Source organism: Mirounga angustirostris, unplaced genomic scaffold (genome assembly GCF_029215605.1).
Source record: "Mirounga angustirostris isolate CCGP_5_RB_7025 unplaced genomic scaffold, mMirAng1.0.hap1 SCAF_7, whole genome shotgun sequence".
In the NCBI taxonomy this organism is placed as follows: Eukaryota; Metazoa; Chordata; class Mammalia; order Carnivora; family Phocidae; genus Mirounga; species Mirounga angustirostris.
In genome coordinates this window covers 87,619,006-87,637,097 of record NW_026991715.1, presented here as the reverse complement: position 1 = coordinate 87,637,097, position 18,092 = coordinate 87,619,006, and the positions used below count along the sequence as shown (strand labels likewise).

The 18,092-nt window shown below is 40.2% G+C and overlaps 1 protein-coding gene across 1 annotated transcript in view; it reads right to left on the bottom strand.

The window, feature by feature from the left end:
* Window positions 1–7,933: 7,933 nt before the first annotated feature.
* CAMK4 (calcium/calmodulin dependent protein kinase IV) overlaps window positions 7,934–18,092 on the bottom strand; it is a 208,335-nt gene continuing 198,176 nt past the window's right edge. The window contains exons 11-13 of the mRNA XM_064596460.1: window positions 15,185–15,311; window positions 10,483–10,635; window positions 7,934–9,084 (exon numbers count right to left, since the gene is read on the bottom strand). Coding sequence (XP_064452530.1) covers window positions 8,653–9,084; window positions 10,483–10,635; window positions 15,185–15,311 — 712 coding nt within the window. The 3' untranslated portion in view covers window positions 7,934–8,652. The remainder of the gene's footprint in view (window positions 9,085–10,482; window positions 10,636–15,184; window positions 15,312–18,092) is intronic.

The following is an 18,092-nucleotide window of genomic DNA, read 5'->3' as shown; positions in this document are numbered from 1 at the left end:
AGACAGTATCTGCCTTTGCTGCTTGTCCATCGCTTGGATCATAGTCAACCTTTGTCCCTTCTTTGTCCCAACCTTTGTTGTTTCTTTGGCCCTGAGGAGTCCTGCAGCCATTCACTACTCACAGACAGTATCTCAGACAAGCCAAGTGGCAAGACTACTAGAGGGATAGATATCGTGTAATCTGACTCTAGTTGGTAAATATTTTTTAAAAGTAAGTTTCTCGGAGGTCAAATACTGCCTGCCATGAGTGATAGAAAAGGGGCTTTATAGAAGGCTATGTAAAGAACCAAAGGGGAGGGAGAGGTAGAAGAGAGACCTTGACAGGACCAGCTTGATGTCTGGGGAAAGCAGTTGTGAAAATTTCACATCTTGTTGTCTGAGACTTAACTTTTTATTACAAGTTGTCTTGAAGTCTAAACGTTCAGGTATGACTTATCCCAGTGGGGGATCGCCCTTTCAGGTCTGATAACTTAAAGATGAAAATAATTATGACAGAAGGAACCTTGACATGGGCCTCTACTGGCAAAACTCCAGCAAGTGGTTAGGTGATTTTCTAGAGTCCCAGGGAGTTATTCAGATACTGGAGTTCTGCAAAGCTTACTCAGAAACCACTCATTGTTTACTCTGCTTTGTCAGTGGAGACCTCGCCAGTGCAGTTTTTGCTTTTAGGTGACAGAGGCTTTGTTTCAACGGGTGACTTGAAAAAATGTCTGATGTGTTGGGTGATTTTTTATTCTACTTAGGAATGCACCGAATTAGCCAATCTCCATGTAGGAGATCCCAGAGGGCTAGATGCTCTGAGGAAATGCTGCACACTTACCTACCCAGAATAAGAAAGAGGTCTAATTTAAACTTTGCACATGATCCAAGGCTTTTCTGCAGACTTAGTAACATTTCCCTGTAGAGGTTAGCCTTTCACACGGGTGTTGCTCCTTCACCACTGGGCCTGGCATTTCTCCGCTCTGTAGACTTGTCAGCCAGACCTGCCCCCTTCTTCCTCCCTCCCTGCAAAGATTCTCCCCGTCCTTCAAATCCAGCCTGTGCTCCCATGAAGCTTTGTTAGATCATCATTACAGGCAGAAGGGAGTTTCTCCTTCTTTCCATCCCTAGAGGATGGATTAGATTTAGCACAGGCTGTGTCTGTACACCGTTTTTTCTCTCCCAACTGCAAAGCTCACTCCTAGAGGGGAGCCCACTGGGCTTAATTCATCTCTGAACGCCTTCATCGTACATAACTGTTTCTCAGTGAAACTTTACGGAGAAAATGGGTGCCTGGGAAGTAGTGGGAAGCTTCAAAATTGGCACATCATTTCCTTAAAGTGTGCTTGTGATGTAGGTCTGATATCCCCTAAACTAGTCCTACTGCTTGATGTCTGGTTCTGAGAGGAAACTTAGCTATTGACTATGGTCTATTAATTTCTAAGGGAAGCAGGTGACCCAATTACTGAGAGAAATGTAGAAATGTGAATTTAAGTCTTAACAACTGCCTTCAAGCTCTGACCCATCAATAAAGATGGGCAGGTGGGAGCATGGAATCCTAATCTTTTTATCTCTTCCCTGTCCCATTCCAGTAAGGTCTCCTGACACACAGGAACTGTGAGGAAGCAGCAGACAATTCACCTCTTTTTTTCTCTGAGTTCTATAGTGTATCCCAGTGGTACATCCTATTATTAATTACTGCAACAGTTTAAAGAAAACAGCATAGTATTTAGTTAGAGTCATGATATCATTTTAGATGTTCCTAATAATAAGCTGATAATAGCTTTTCTATGCAATACCTCATTTGTAACCTTTTGGCTACAGATGTTCAAAGTCAACAAAGGTCGTGCATGCCTACATTTCTCAATATCTGGGTTACCTGCTTCCCTTAAGGCAGATATTGTGGAATGAATCATTTCTCTGTGACAGAAATAGACTAAGAGAAGGGCCCTTCTTGGATTTCTAAATATGTAAGAAAAGTAAAAGCAAGCATTTATTCAAGGCCCTCTCTTTTCGAAGAAATGAAGTATCTCTCAGAAGATCACTGAGATTGGGGATTGGAAAGTAGCTTCCTTACATAAAAGAATTGGCTGTTTGCCTGCCCCTCAGCTATTGATGAGCCCACCATGGTCATTGAAAGCCACATAATAAAGTATATTATTTCCTAAAAATGATAAAATGAAAATCCAGTTGATACAAATTACTTAAGAACATTCTGAAGGATTCAGAACCAAAGGGCTCTCTTATTTCTTAGTTTACTAAAGTAACAGCTGAAGATTGACTTAAATATGAGCAAATATCAGTGTAAGATATCATTTACATGATTTTAAATATAAAGATCAAATTTCTAAAACATGCTCAAAATGCTAGAAAACTTTTTAATTCCCCTCTCAACCAGGTCAACTCATACTCTAAATTTCTTTTTTCAGGAATGATGCAATTTGGAATTTTTAATTCTGTAGGGATATTTCACTGTTAAGTTGTACATACAGCACAACTATTGTTGTGAGACCATCTGCAACAGAAACAAAGCTCTCCTAGCTTCCTCTGGGAATAAGAACCTTAAGCTAAGTAGAGGAAACCATGGGAATCTATATTCCTAGATGTCAGCAAAAAAGCATGGGGTGCCATGAAAGACCAGGGTCATCTTTTTTTTTTTTCTCCTATAGAGAGTCAGATAAACATTTTAGGCTCTGATGGGCCATCCAGTTCAGTCTCTGTTGAAACTTCTCAACTCTGTCCTAGTAGTGTGAAAGCAACCAGACAATATATAAATAAATGAGCATGGTCGTGTTCTAATAAAAACTTTATTTATAAAAACAGGCCTCTGGTGGATTTGGTCTGTGAACCATAGTTTGCCTGATTCCTGAAAATTGTTCTTTGGAGATTTAAATTTATTTCCTTGGGTAATGATGGGAAATTGCTTTTTAAAAAATGTGCATATAAGTTTTATATGTATATCATAAAAACCATAGATAAAAGAATGATTGATAGTCAAATAAGAAAGTATAAACAGTAACTTCTAACTCATGTACTAGTAATAATACCCTTTGCCTGATACCCTTAGTTCACCGGGCATAAGGAATTACTTAAACCCCTGTCAGCTATTCCCACTCAGTGAACTCACAAGAAATTTTAAAATTTCAAGGGAAACACAGCAACATCGATCAGATATGGAATGCAATACTACTATTGTGTTGTTTGGGCCTAACTACTTAATAAATGGACATGTTAGATAATTTTTTTGGCTTTGGGAGGACCATGAAAATAATACTGAGACTAAGGGTGTACGAATAGAAACACCTTGAGAACTTCTAACGCAAGCAATAACCTTGACAATAAAAAGCAAACAAAATCATAGCTCATGAATATGCTATTTGTACTCTATGCTACCGTGAGTCGCTGCATGATAGGCAATAAAATAGGTCAGGTTAACAGGAGTCAGTTATAAGATGACAGTTTTCAATTTATAGTCATACTATATCTTTTACAAACCAGATGAACTACTATACATGGTTCAAGGAAAGGACAAAGAAAGGACTAACCTAGTAAATTTTTATCCACAACTGATTGTGAGAGAATGAGAGCACTTAAGGAAAACAACAGCTTTCAAAAATTCTAATGTGAAGCCTATTGTATTCGACTGCCCCCAAATAATCTTTTAAATGGAAAAGAAATATTATTTTTAACTGACTGAAGATGAAATACCTGTCATTTTTAACAATGAGTCATAGCAAAGATTACACAGATGTAACCATTTCATATCCATGGGTTTTCCAGGTCAATCTTCAAAATGTGCTGAAAACAACTATTATGAACAAGCATCATTTTGTAGCCTTAGCATTGTTGTTTAGTTTCAAACTAAATTCTGGGCCACTAAGGGCCCTGCATTTCTCCAACAAGTCCGGGATCCTCCTTCCAGGTTTTTAGAAGATCTCACAAGCTGAGAGGGCAACCTGACGGCCAGAAGGATGGAACAAAACATTGATCTGGGAAAGGTGTTAGCAAACCAAGACACGGGAAAGAGTAACTGACTGGTGGAGTCCCATTTTTTCATTACTGAATAATGGGAATATACCAATATTCAAATAGCATCACTTTCAGTCATAGCATGGGAAGAGGTTTCTTTCCATTTGGCTCATCTGAGCTCAACCAGGTCAGACACACCTGGAGTCTTCTGAACAATGTCTGATTCCCGCAAAGGAGTCAGATGGTCCGCTTTCATTCAAGGCTTCCATCTTGCTCTAGGTGGACCTCTGGGCCAGGTGAAAGGGAAAAGGCTGATTCTTGAAAGAAGTTAAAATCATGCAATCAAATCCTCTAGAGTATATCACAAACATTTATGAAAACTGGAATTTTAAACAAGCCAACATAAATTAGTCAAGTTTGTTATTGCTCTCCAAGGTAAGTATATAAATGGTTGGGCTTTGTGAGCTGAGATTATATTATCTGATCTCAGGTGATATTTGAATGGAGTAATAATGACAAAAACTGGCCCTTAGTAGATCAGAATGTAGACAGAGGAAATGCTGAACTTGGTAACCATGGTGGGTAGCTGATATCTCTCCAGTGGTCTTTTTTTTTCCTTATTTGTCAAGGAGCCAGAAACTCACCCTGAGTTGTGCCAGGGGAAGAAAAGAACTTTGAAAAAAATGTATAGAAAGTTATTGGGTACATTTCTGCTTATCATATGCTTATGAATATAATGCCAATATTGTGTTTACATGCACATAAATGTTTTTAAAAAACACAGATGACATACATAGAGTCTAGCCATTAAGCAGTACTTAACCAGTAAATGCTCAGATGTTAGCAATGACCCTAATGAGGAACATATCCATGATGAACATTAAGGAAATTGGAATATGACCTAATAGATAGTAATTGCAAGGATATTACAAATCCTATTATGTAGGCAAATGTTGGAAACTTTGCACCATCTAAAGAAGACCTACATAACCAGACTGAATACTCTGCAATGACAAGTAAATTACATAATGGCATTGTAGTTATGTAAATGACTCTGCTTAGTATATTTATTTCAATTTTATGTGAAGTCAACCTTCATCCAGAAAAACCTAGTGCTGATTCACTTCGTTGACTTTTCTTTTCTTTTTTTTCTTTTTTCTTTTTTCATTTGCTTTGCAAGAACAATCCTAAAATCGAATAAATGTTTTACTAATTTTATTCTTTGCCTTTTCTGGCATTTACTTCTCTTTTCCAATTTGAAATGCAACCAGATGCTTCTGTGAAATAAAAACGGAATTATGAAACAAAATGGCTCTCTCTAAATCTTCAGTTTGTAGGCAACCCACCAGCAAGTTACCTTGCATGTGAAACTGGAAATAGGGGTTGCTAGACATTCTAAATTACAAAATATGCTTAAGATACTATGTAATTGAGGTCACAGTAAAAGGCAAGTTATTCCTTTCTTTTTTAAGTTTGCCACTAAAAATGGCTATAGAACCTTGAGGATTACTCTAAAATAGCAGTATGTAAGAACATTCTAAGTCTTTTGAATCCATGTATAATGGCAGTGTTGATTAAATCGTTCTAAGGAAATCTAAAAAATGCCAGCCAGTGGTCATTTCCATTTTGGGGGTTACTGGGATGATATCATCACCCTCATTTAGTAAATTTAGTATGTTTCAGTAGATTTGTAGAAAGAAAGATTGCTTGTTAAAAAATGATGCCCAGCTTAATCTAGCCCTACAAAATCCTATTAACATTTTTTGTGCAGTCCCTCCCGAACGGGGACCCATGGTTGGCTCACAGTAAGTTTTCATACACAAGAATACTATGGACTTTATGGCAGTACTCGGGAGACTCTAGCCGGTGGTCAAGATTCCAGGGCCCAAAGAGGGATTCGAGGGACTGTAGCCAACAGACACCTTTGCAATGCCCAGGAAAGTACTGTTTTTTAAAAGTCATGTTGGGAAACATCCCTTTGAAGCACATGATTAAGCAGATGTGGCCAAGAGTGTTTACTTATTTTAGTCTATGACACTTTTGAACCATTTTCTTTTTGGCCTCCTACCCGCTCATCCGTGTGAAACTGAGGCAGCTCAAATCCAAGCATAGGCATCCATGTGTCATTTTGCTTAAGAAGTACTGTAGAACAGTTTTGTTCCAATACATGAGCCACTAGTCACATGTGGCTGTTGAGCACTTGATGTACTAAAGGTGTAACATATACTCCTGATTTTGAAAACTTAGTATAAAAATTCAAAATTCAAAATATCTCATTAAGTTTTCATATTGATTATACAGTAGAGTAACAGCACTTGTTCTAGATGATAACTTCTACAATCATTCTAATTTCTATCTTATTTATGTATTTGTGGGACAAATGAGCTCTTTTAGTTTGAAAAAACCACTAGGATTCCAATTAGACTTTTTGAAAATGGGAAAATAATTCAAGATTGTCTTTCTTCATGGCTCCTGCTACACGGGGCCCCGCGGTGCAGTCAGGCCTGAGCGATGGAATGATAGGACAACTGCCCGCCCTTGGAACAGTGTGGGGGTGGAGCCAGGAGGGGCAGTATGTACTGATCTTCCAACTAATTGCCACTTCTAAGACGATCCATTTCCCTCTCTTCTTTCCTTTTCCAATATATGGGACACTTACCCTGTATGCCTGTTAAGTCTCATTAGGAAAAGTACACCAGGCAATTGATCTTCTTACATGGAAATGTTAATGCTTTGTGAAAAAGGCATTCTTAAAGGTTAAAAATAGCGAGCCCTTTACAATTACTAACATGGAAATTCTGAGAGAGGATAAAGAGGGAAGGAAAGAAATGGGGGAAGAGGATAAGTACTCTTTACTAGCTAATAAAAATAAATCAAAACAAAAAATATTCTTTTGAGCCCAGATGATGTGCCCTTAAGGGCTTTTTCCTCTGTCCATGTTGGTGACCTGCCAGGCTCCTAAACTATGGGTGATGAGAAGTCCTACCTTGTTTTCTTTTCACGAGAATAGTAGTAAAGGAAGATTTGCACTTGGAAAGCAGAATGTCTCCCAAGGTCCAGTAGCCCCCCAGGAACCGGAGATTTAATTTCGTTTTCCAATTTCATAGTTTTGAGGAAGAGCCAAAAGAATTTAAGATCTTTTTTGATGAGGATTTTTCTGTGACAGTCATTTTTACTCTCCATCGTTTTGGTCTTTGAGAACAATCCTTTTTTAAAGCTGAGGAAAACTTAAAATGTGAGGCATAAATCAATAAAAGTGTTCACTTCAACTCAAACTAGAAATAAATATGAGGTACTTGGAATTTAAGTGTGATTTCTGTAGCGGAAAAGTGTTCATATGGAAATCAAAGAAAAATACTTTGAAAAATATCATGGTGAAGTATTAGGTCTAATGTTACAGCTTCTCATGAGTCTGATTTGAAATCATTGCTTTCTTTTCATTTTTTTTTTTTTAAGGTGAATAAAACATTGCACTGTCCTAAATTTCTTGGCATGGAAACTAAAAACTACATTGTAAAATTTGGGCACTTCTATTCCAAGCATGAAAAAAAGATATAAAAGATTTTCAGAAATATCTTTCGTTCATAAGCAATGTATCTAGATAACCATCAACTGAAGGAAAAAAGGACTTTCATAAACAAAAGTTTCCTTAATCTAGTAAAATCAATAATGAACGATCTTATAATGGAATATTATTCTCACTCTATTCAGACATTTTGGCACCAGCCTCTGGGGTAGATTTTTCTAAAAATCTGAAACTTGGTAATTGTAGAGTTTATCCATAAAAATGTTACTGTCTTTAAAGCTGTAGAAACTCATGAATAAATCCAATTTTATCTGAAAATGACAAACAGTCAACCTTTGTGAGAATAAGTCCAGGGCTTAGCTCCTTTTCTTCCCTCGATTTCTTTAGCCCACCTTAAGTGTTGTCCATGAGAAAGAAACTGTATTAGCAGGGGAAGGAAGGAATACATCCCTCAGCATGAGTTTGTAAAATGCTTTCTACAGGATTGTAAAATGGCAGGATTTTGTGATAGAACATTTTTGGTTATTAGTAATATAGTGTGTATAAATAAGGACAAAATAAGAAAGCGTTGTCTACACAAGCTTTAAGGGCAATTTGTTTCATGGCCCTTACGTATGCTTCAATTTCTTACCATTTTAAGTGGGAATTTTTTTTTTTTTTGTACGTATCATAAAACTAACCTGTAACCATCTCCTTGTAAACAGTTTGAACACATTGGACAGTTTGAGCACACTGAAAACTATGGTGTTGTGAATGCCATGGGAACACGTCTTAGAGCACTACCTAATATTAGTTAAGCAAGAGTCCAAAGGAATTACTGCTTTATGAAGAAATCCAAAGGATTAGGATGACTAGGTTTTCAAAGCAAAAACAATTCACTAGTTACTTCAACGTGTGCTATTGGTCCCTGAACATGTATGTTTTTAAATGTTGTGTTTACTTGCAATTTCAAATTTAACTCCTCGGCATTAGGTATCCATTACATACCATAGAAGACACTATTTTTTCATAAAGCAGTCACATGCATGAATTTAGGATTACCAACTGATAGATATGTATTTTTTTTTGCACCTCAAAAAACAGAATCACTATAGTGCATATCATGCTTCCACACCTTCCTTGAAGGACAAAATGCATAAAGTGCCAGAATTTGGCTTCCAGTTTGGAAAGAAGCCAAATCAGTATTCCGGCAGGATCATGTCATTCTGCTGAGCTCCAAATCCCAGAGCCGGGTTTTCTTGCCCTTCTTTGGGGACTGCTGCTTCCTCCATGGTCTTCAGCTTCTCCTCTATTAGGCCCTCCTCTATTTCCGGGTCAACCGCCTTTATCCCATCCTCTAGTGCCTCGGGCATCATGTTGGTAGCCCTTCTATCAGCATCTTTAACTTCCCCTACGGCCTGTACCTTCATCAGCTCAGCCTCTGCCCCCTCAACTGCCACCTGGGCCCCACCTCCTTGAGCTTTCTCTCCTTCCGAAATAGCTTTAACATCTTCTCTGCCATCCTGGGTCAGAGCCGGCGCTTGGCTGGCCTTCTGGCTCTCTTGGATGCTGCCGTGGCTGCTGCTGGCACTGCCCAGCCGGGAAGAGGCCACTACGGCCTTCACTGCTGCCTGATTGGAAACAGACAAGTGTCAGGTGTTATTTCCACTTCCCGTCCTGAATCAGAATTCAATCTCAGCTTTGCGTTTAGGGATTTTGTTGTATCTGTTTTATATGTTCAAAATATATTCCAAGATGGTTGAATGAAAGCTTGTCTGGACATGAACAGCAAAATCTTTTTTAATCTCAAGCCTACTGTATTTAATCATCTGGACAAGTGAAAGCTTGGATAAATGTGTTTGCCCCTGGATTACCTGTTTGCAAATATTTTGGACTTTGTTTCCCAAAGTGTTTCATGGAACACTAGTATTATGCAACAAAAGAATTCCATGGTCAAGTTTGTTTGAGAAGTCCTGGGATAAGTCAAGGTTATTTAATCCAAGGTATTTCAAATCAGTTTGACCATACAACCTTTAAGGTTTATTTAGTCTTTATCAGCCTGTAAGTGATGGCTGAATAGAACATTATTTTTGACCCTCAGCTGTTCTCTGAAATCCTCTGCAGCTATAGTAAGTCCTAAACACCATTATGTAAGAGAAAATCTTATCTAATATATATTCCATATATATTCTATACAAAGATATATTTTGGGTAATTTTCTATATTATGTGAATTACAGTTGACCTTTGAAAACATGGGTCTGAATTGCAAGGGTCCACTTATGTGCAGATTTTTTTCAACAGACACATTAAAAAAAATTTCTGTAACAATTGAAAAAACTCACAAAGTGTGTAGCCTATAAATACCCAGAACATTGAGAAAGAGTTAGGTATTATTCTAAGAATATAGCACATAATATATATAACATCCAAAATATGTGTTAATCAACTGCTACCGGTAATGGCTTCCAGTCAACAGTCGGCTATTAGTGATTAGGTTTTTGGGGAGTCAGAAATTATAGGTAGATCAACTGTGTTGAGGAATTGGTGCCCCTAACCCCAGTGTTGTTCAAAGGTCAGTTGTATTTTAATTTTTATCAAGTGTGGGAATTTATTTATGTAATTACAAAATACAGGTTTTTAAAAAAGTTTCCCAATTTTCACATATTCAGAAAGAAGGCAACTTTCTGAATAAGTATCAGTTTCCTGAGCAATGCTGTTTAAGCAGTTCAGTCTTAATTAAATGAGAAACAGTGATCAGATATTTGGTGAGTAAATCTCAACCTATAACATATTTCCCTTTACTAACAATGAGTTCTTATGAGAGAATAACATGACCCTCAGTGGCTTTACACCAGTATTGTTGGGATTTCAAGGCAGGATTTTCCCTGGTACCACAGAAGATGAATAATATTAGATGAAGAATAAATGGAATTATCTTTAATAGTTCAAGCTGAGAGAGAGATTAAAAAAAAAAAAAACACACACACACACACAAAACAAAACAGAGCAAAACAAAATATATCTTACCTTAAGCTTGCGCCGGGCATTGAATTCTTGGAGCTTCTTTTGAGCAGTATCCATGTGTACAAAATTGGCTGCTTTACCTGTGACCCATGGATGCTGGAGAGCTTGGAAGGTAGTCAGCCGTTTTTTAGGATCCAAAACAATTAGTTTTCTGACCTGAAATGATGAAGAACCATAGATTTCTTAGGGAGATTTTTATAGTGACCCAGCTTGTGAACTTCTAGGTTTTATTCTATTTTCCTAGCAGTACCACTAACTATACATTAAAAAAAAAAAAAAAAAAAAAAAAGCTTTTAAGCCCTCAGTGGTCACTGTAAGGATAGCTTCAGATAGCAGTCGCTGAGGGGGTCTGAGAAGACAGTGGTGTGTGCCACCTGAGAGGCCAGACCGGCAGGCGGCTTTCCAAGGGAGGTCAGAGAAACAGGTTCTTGGTTGCCTGTGGACTGGAAGTTCTTTGAAGGAGAACCAGCATCTGAATAATTCTAGGCTGTACTTAGCACCAGTTAGATTTAGAATTTCGGATGCATCTCAATGGGGATGGAATCATCGTGCATTCATCATGCTTTCTGTAGGGATTTTTTTTTTTTTTAAAGATTTTATTTATTTGAGAGAGAGAGAATGAGAGAGAGCGAGTACATGAGAGGGGGGTGGGTCAGAGGGAGAAGCAGACTCCCCGCCGAGCAGGGAGCCTGATGCGGGACTCGATCCCGGACTCCAGGATCATGACCTGAGCCGAAGGCAGTCGCTTAACCAACTGAGCCACCCAGGCGCCCTTCTGTAGGGATTTTTTAAAAAAGATTTTATTTATTTGTCACAGAGAGAGAGAGCATGAGCGGGGGGAGTGGCAGGCAGAGGGAGAAGCAGGCTCCCCGCTGAGCAAGGAGGCCCATGCGGGACTCGATCCCAGGACACTGGGATCATGACCTGAGCCGAAGGTAGACGCTTAACCGACTGAGCCACCCAGGTGTCCCATAGGTGGGGATTAAATGGCAACAAAGAGATAGTATAGTTTTTATGCTTATCCCATCATTCTGTGATAAAATTCACTCTAATACCTTGAAGGTTGTGAAGGAATAAGCCAAGTGCTGGAGTAAAAGGGTGTCAGTGGTTTAGGGGTATGATTTGTTTAAAGGACTAAATTCAAACCATGGCAGACCAGTCTGGGAGGTTGACCCCTGAGAATGAGCAGATAATAAACTGCCAGGAAGATCAATAACCAAAATAATCCCTGGCCCTGCGCTCAGAAAGGGTGACCTGGAATGAGGTAGAGACTATTAAGAGTTAGGAGGCCCACGTTCAAGCTCTAGTTACATCTCTTACCCACTTTTGTGAGTCTGGACAAAGACCGATATATGAATTGAGTGCCTATGGACATTTTCCTAGGCCCTTTTCTTATATGATCTCTTTTCCACCTTAATTCCTTTGTAAATACATTCTTACATACATATAAAAATGTTTAAAAACTTGTGTAATTCTTTCCATAACCTTATCGACTTGGAACAATTAGCTCCAATTCATAAATGAGGGATGGAAGGAAGCTCAGAAAAATTTAGTGCCTTAACTAAGGCCAGACAACTTGTAACTGGTGGAGGCTCTGTTCCAATTCAGGTCTGTCTTACCTCAGAGCTCATCTTGTGGCCACTACACCTCAGTGCCTCCAAGGGCAGTCCACCCCTCTGGCCTTCATCTGCCCATGTGGCAGATGGGGGCTATGGGTGATGTAAGGCCTAAGGTCTTTTCTAACTCTGTTAAGCTAACAAGAACTGAGCACAGGCTAGCACAATCAGGCAGTAAGTCAAATGAAGAACAAATATCTGGTTCTCCTCTTACTTCTTTTCTGCAAAAGTTGCAAAGAAATGTGTGTTTGGGGTAGAGAAACATAATTTGTAGAGGGCAGAGATGTGAGGCTGCTTATGCTAAAAATCTGAGAGGAGGTGGTGGGAGGTACAGATGATTAAGGAAAATGAATGCAGAGCAGTAAATAAAAATCTGATTGCAGTCATAGCTGTCACCTGCGGGATACATGTCCTAATAATTTCGTACAAATGGTACCTAATCCTTAACAATTCACAATGAGATCTTTCCCTCCCATTTTCCAATCATCCTCATCTTCCTCATCATTACCATCCTCCTCCTCGTGAAAATATGAAGAATTTACTGAAAGTCAGTATGTGCCCCCAAATTCCCACCTGTCAGAGTTAATCTTTGCATTTGAAGATATGGATGCACTGAACTGTTAAACTTGCTGAAGGTCAGAGAGCCCCGTGACCTTGTGAAGATTCAACCCTAAAGCCTTGCCATAATCCTACAGCCCCCCTTACAGCCTGACCCTACCACTCATCTGCACTGTTCCCCTGCTGATTTCAGAATAGATGTGGGTGCTGCTGATAGGTACACATCTGTGGTACTCAAGGATTCCTTTAGTGCTGAAGTTTTATAAATATATTAGCCCAAAGGTAAGATTTAGCTGAATGAAGGCATACCACAGCTAACCCTTGTCCCCATTTGATTTTTATTAGCGATGAAAGAAATGGAAGGAGGGCTATATAAAGGAACTGTTAGGGAGTTAGTTGGTGGTAGTCAGTTAACCTGCATTATAGCCCTTAAGTCTCCCAGCAATTTAGAGAAAGGTACTGGGATCATCCCAGAAAAGAAAACTAAAGCAGAGAGATTAGATAACAAGCCCCAGGTCACACCTCGAGGTTATGACCAAGAGGGCTCTTGAATCCAGATATGTCAGACTTTAAAAATCCATGGTCTACTTCCTGATTCATCGTTTCATTCAAAAAACAGTTGTTGAGTCTGTACTATACGCCCAAATGGTACTAAGATCTGGGCACACATGCCTCGACCTCTCCCAGAACTTACAATCTAGCTAAGGAAGTTCTTCCCACAAGTAAATATAAGTCACAACCATCATGAAAGAGTAAGTCCAGGGGGCAACGGAACAATGTGGCAGAAGGAACAAAGCAATTGTGGGAAGGAAGGACTGCTGGGGCGGGGGGGCAGACAAGGCCACCAGGAGGATGTCAAAGGCAACTAGGGCTTGACAGTAAGACTTACCCATGCGAGAGGGGTGTGTGCATGTGTGTGTGTGTGTGTGTGAGAGAGAGAGAGAGAGAGAGGAAGAAAGGAGGGAAGAATAGTACAAAGCAGAGGAAAGGGTAAGGGCCCAATCCTGAGCTACCCTGATGAGGGACTGGTGGGTCTGGTGCCCTGGAGTGAAGCCCATCAGAGGACAGGGCTGTGAAATGGGTAGCATGGGCAGGGCGACAGACTCCCGACCAGCCTAGGTGGTGCTATGTAGAGCTGGTCACAGATTTTGGATTTTATCCTAAGAGCCTCAAAGCAGGAGAGTGACAGGATGTGATTAATTTCTTAGGCCCTTCCTCTGGATCCTGTGTGGAGGCGGCGGGAAGGCCACGGGGGGAGGCTGTGGCCCAGGTCGGGCAGGAGGGGGCCGGCGCAGCGGTGGCGGAACGGAGGGGAGTGGACGGCTTCAAGAGGCGGCCTGACTCGCGGGAGGAGGTGGGAGGATCCTGCACACGTCGCACACACTGCCTCTCTGCCTGGCCCTACTGAAGAGTCATGGTCTACGGGGGTTTGTTCCATGAAGGAACATGGATGGGAAGGAGGAAATGTTTGGAGGGAAAAGAGCATTGGCTGGAAACCTGGCTCATTCATTCTGCTGGGAAGCTGTGGGACTTTGGACAATCATTTCACCTTTCTGGGCTTTAGCACCCTCAACTCTATTTTTTTTTTTTTTTTTTTTTTTTACTTATTTATTTAAGAGAGAGAGCACGCGCGCGCGCGCACACACACGCACGAGCAGGGGGGAGGGGCAGAGGAAGAAGCAGGCTCCCCGCCGAGCAGGGAGCCCAAAGATGTGGGGCTCGATCCCAGGACCCTGAGATCATGACCTGAGCCCACTTAGTGACCTTAACCGACTGAGTGACCCAGGCGCCCCCAGCACCCTCAACTTTAAAATGAAGGAAAGACTAGATGACTCATAAGATCCCTTGGAGAGCTAGCTTTTGTGGTTCAAAAGTCAGTTTTTAGTTATTTCTGTGTGGTTTTTCTCTAGACGATTGATGGGTAATGTTTTCATCCCAAGTTAATATCCCCTTTATTTTAGAACAGGTGGGCCATCCCCCCAGAATGTATGTCTTTCCTTTATGCAAACAAACTTCAATGTTAGCTTACGCAAGAACCCAAGTAAAACAAACAAAAAGCCAAATAAAATGAACTATCAGTAGAGTGTAACTTGTTTATGATGCCAGTAAGGCATGATGGGACTTGTGCTAATATTGCGATATTTCAGTAAGTTTGAACCTTTCAAGATGCAATGTTGTTTTATTCAAAGTATAATCAAATCTAGGTAATCTAGGCAAGCCCTGTTAAAATGGAATTCTAAATTATGTTTGAATTCGCTCAGTACAGCTGGCTTCAAAAGCAAGATTCTACATTGACTAGGTGGTAAAATCTCACTAACTAATACTGCAGTAATTTTTAAGTTGTGATAATTCAGCAAGTGATGAGTCAAGCATATCTGTTTTTCATGATCTACAAGAAAAATGCATTATGTGCACTGTTTTATTAAAAATACAATTATTAAGAAGGGCAAATTTTAAAAAGGACACTGCCCATTAATTAGTTAAAAAATGAATGTGAAGATTTTACTTCATTTTGTTTTGGTCACACTTACCAGGTCCTTGGCATTTAGAGATACTTCATCCCACCAGGGGGAGATAAAGTAGTATTCACAATTCAGAATTCTCCTGAACATGAACTGATCACCTCTTTCATCATAGAATGGTTCAAATCCACAAAGTCTAGAAGGACAAGAGATAGGGAATAAAATGTCTTTAGAAGCCTAAATATATCTCATCAAATTTTTGCAGAAATTCCAGACTGTCCTTTCCAAGCTTCCGGTTATGAATGCAAGTCTACTCAGCACAAGTGTGTAACTGCCTTGTTACAGTTCACTTTTGACTGTATAAATACACAATCATGTCCTCTGGCAGTAAGAACAGATACCAAACCGACTTAGAATTTCTACAAAGAGTTTATAATAACATCAATAATTATGACACAAAACAACAATTAGGATAATAGCTAACGTTATTACAGGCACCATGCTAATGACTTTCTGCGGAATTTTCTTACCAGGAATTGAGAAGACAGATTGATTAGAGTTCCAATTTATTATGAAGTGGAAGAATCAGGATTTTTTTTTTTTCTGAGCTTTTTAAGGATTTGTTTATTTATTTATTTATTTTTGAGAGAGGGAGTGAGAGAGAGAGCATGAACAGGGGGAGAGGCAGAGTGAGAGGGAGAAGCAGGCTCCCCGCTGAGCAGGGAGCCCTAGGATGAGGACGTGGGGCTCGATCCCAGGACCCCAGGATCGTTACCTGAGCAGAAAGCAGACACTTAACCGACTGAGCCCCCCAGGCACCCAAGAATTAGGATTTTTGAGAATAAAGAAATTAAGAGGTAGACAGAAAAGATTTTTCAGTCATTTTTATTCAGCCCTATTCACCGAATTCCTCCATAGAAATGAGTCAAGTATTAGATTTCCATCCCACTCCAGTTTGAATTTCAGAGTGAACAAAGACAGGAAGTAAGACTTTTGTCAGGAAATGGCCTTTTAAAACTTGACACAGGGAACACATGAGGCCAACAGAGATGAGCATCTAGCATCTGCGCAGCCTTGTGTGTGACCCTCACTTCTGTCCATCTTAAAGACCCACGTTCACCTTCATTTTCCACTAGAGGGTCAGCCTATAAATGAATGGGGAAAGTGGGAGAAGAGAAATACAGCATCATCTCTGGCATCCTAAAGGGAGAGAGGAAAAGTGAGTTGCCGGTCAGGGCCCACCAAAGCCTCCACTGTTAACAGACAGGTACAGGTTCTGAAATCACTAGGGATTGAAAGGGGACTATAAATAATAAATCCCTCCCAGGGCATGTGTTGCACTGAAGAAAAAATGGGGGGAAAAGAATGAACACATTAAAAAACATTCTCCCAAATTCTTCCTTCAAGCTGGTCGGGTTGGTGCAGAGCATGAAATGTTTGAGTGTATTCTAGTGCAGTGGGTTTCTACAGAGAAGCATTTTCTCACATCCTTTGCTCAGGGAACACCCTGTTGGGAGAGTCTTTGTCTTTTTTTAAATATTCTGGAGCCAGCCAGGAAAAGACGGGGCTTGGCAGTGCTGAGTCGCAGACTAGGGAATCTTCCAGTCCCACTGCAGCAGTCTACACAGAGAATCCTGCTGCCGCATAAGGAGAGAAGGGAGCCCAGGTCCACACCTTGACAAGGAGGTAGCTCAGCCTTACTTGGCCATCCTGTGCCATCCACGGCACTAGAAAAATATAGCCTGTTGTTGTTAGTAATGGAGAAATTAGCCAACGTTCCAGGCTTAGTTTAAGAAACTCTTACGTTTCCCCTTCTGGAAATCTAGAAAGAAACATGATAGTTCAGAAGGTACAGTGCTCAGATGCCTTTCTCACTTCTCAAACATGCCTGTAAATGTGTGCACTGGTGACGGAAGTAAGAAGTTTATGTCATAGCCTGAAATGCCAAAAATGGAAGCCATGTGACATAGAGCAACACACACACACGGTGCAAAAAGCCTTCAGACATGGAAATATTTGAATGATGACAATGATAGTTTAGGAGGATATTAGGATTATCCAGGCCTGAAGTGTGAATGTATACTAAGGGAACCTCCAAGCCAATGGGCAGAACTATTGTGTTGAAAGGTGAGAGAGAGAGGCTGAATCTCTGATGTTATCGGATTCTGATTCTGACCTGAGCATTGTAGTAGTTGCTTTTGTCTGTAGTAGGTACAAAGGGTTTAGGTGTAAAAGGTAGAGGGGCCAGAATTTCTGTGAGAAACAACAAAATGGCTTTCATTTCCAGTCTACTGTCATCCTTAGAAATAGAAAGGTCATAGCACAAAATAGCCTTATGGAACTTCTAATAATAATAATAAAGGAGATATATAGGTCCAATGGCACGATCTTGGAGAAGTGTCCCAGTGAACCTCGCCTGGTGGACTTCATCAGTTATTCATGAACTACAGATTAGATAAAACCACCCTGGGCTTAGGGGCTGACAGAAGTGAGGCCAGCACTAAAGGACATTAGTTGTAAGCAGCACTGATAACATATTTTCACTTGGGAGCTACCACTGCGTACTTTGAACCAACAACTATTAATTAATGACCTTAAGTGAACCAAGGGAAAGGACCTTGACCGACTTTTTTTTTTTTTTTTTTAAGTAGGCTCCACATCCAGCATAGAGCCCAGCGTGGGGCCTGAACTCACAACCCAGAGATCAAGACCTCAGCAGAGATCAAGAGTTGGATGCTTAACTAACTGAGCCACCCAGGAGCCCCAGGTCCTTGGCAGACTTTTAAAATTATTTTCAGGGCTATGATAAGATGTTTCTCCAACAATCACATTTTTTTCTCTTCATTTTCCCTGGTCAGTAACCATGTCTTGGAATTTTATTCATTCCATATTTCAGGTGTTCAGGGTGAATGTGATGTAGTTTCTCCGTCTCTCTGAGTTCTTGTACATCCTTAATGCTTCCCCCCCACACCCCTCC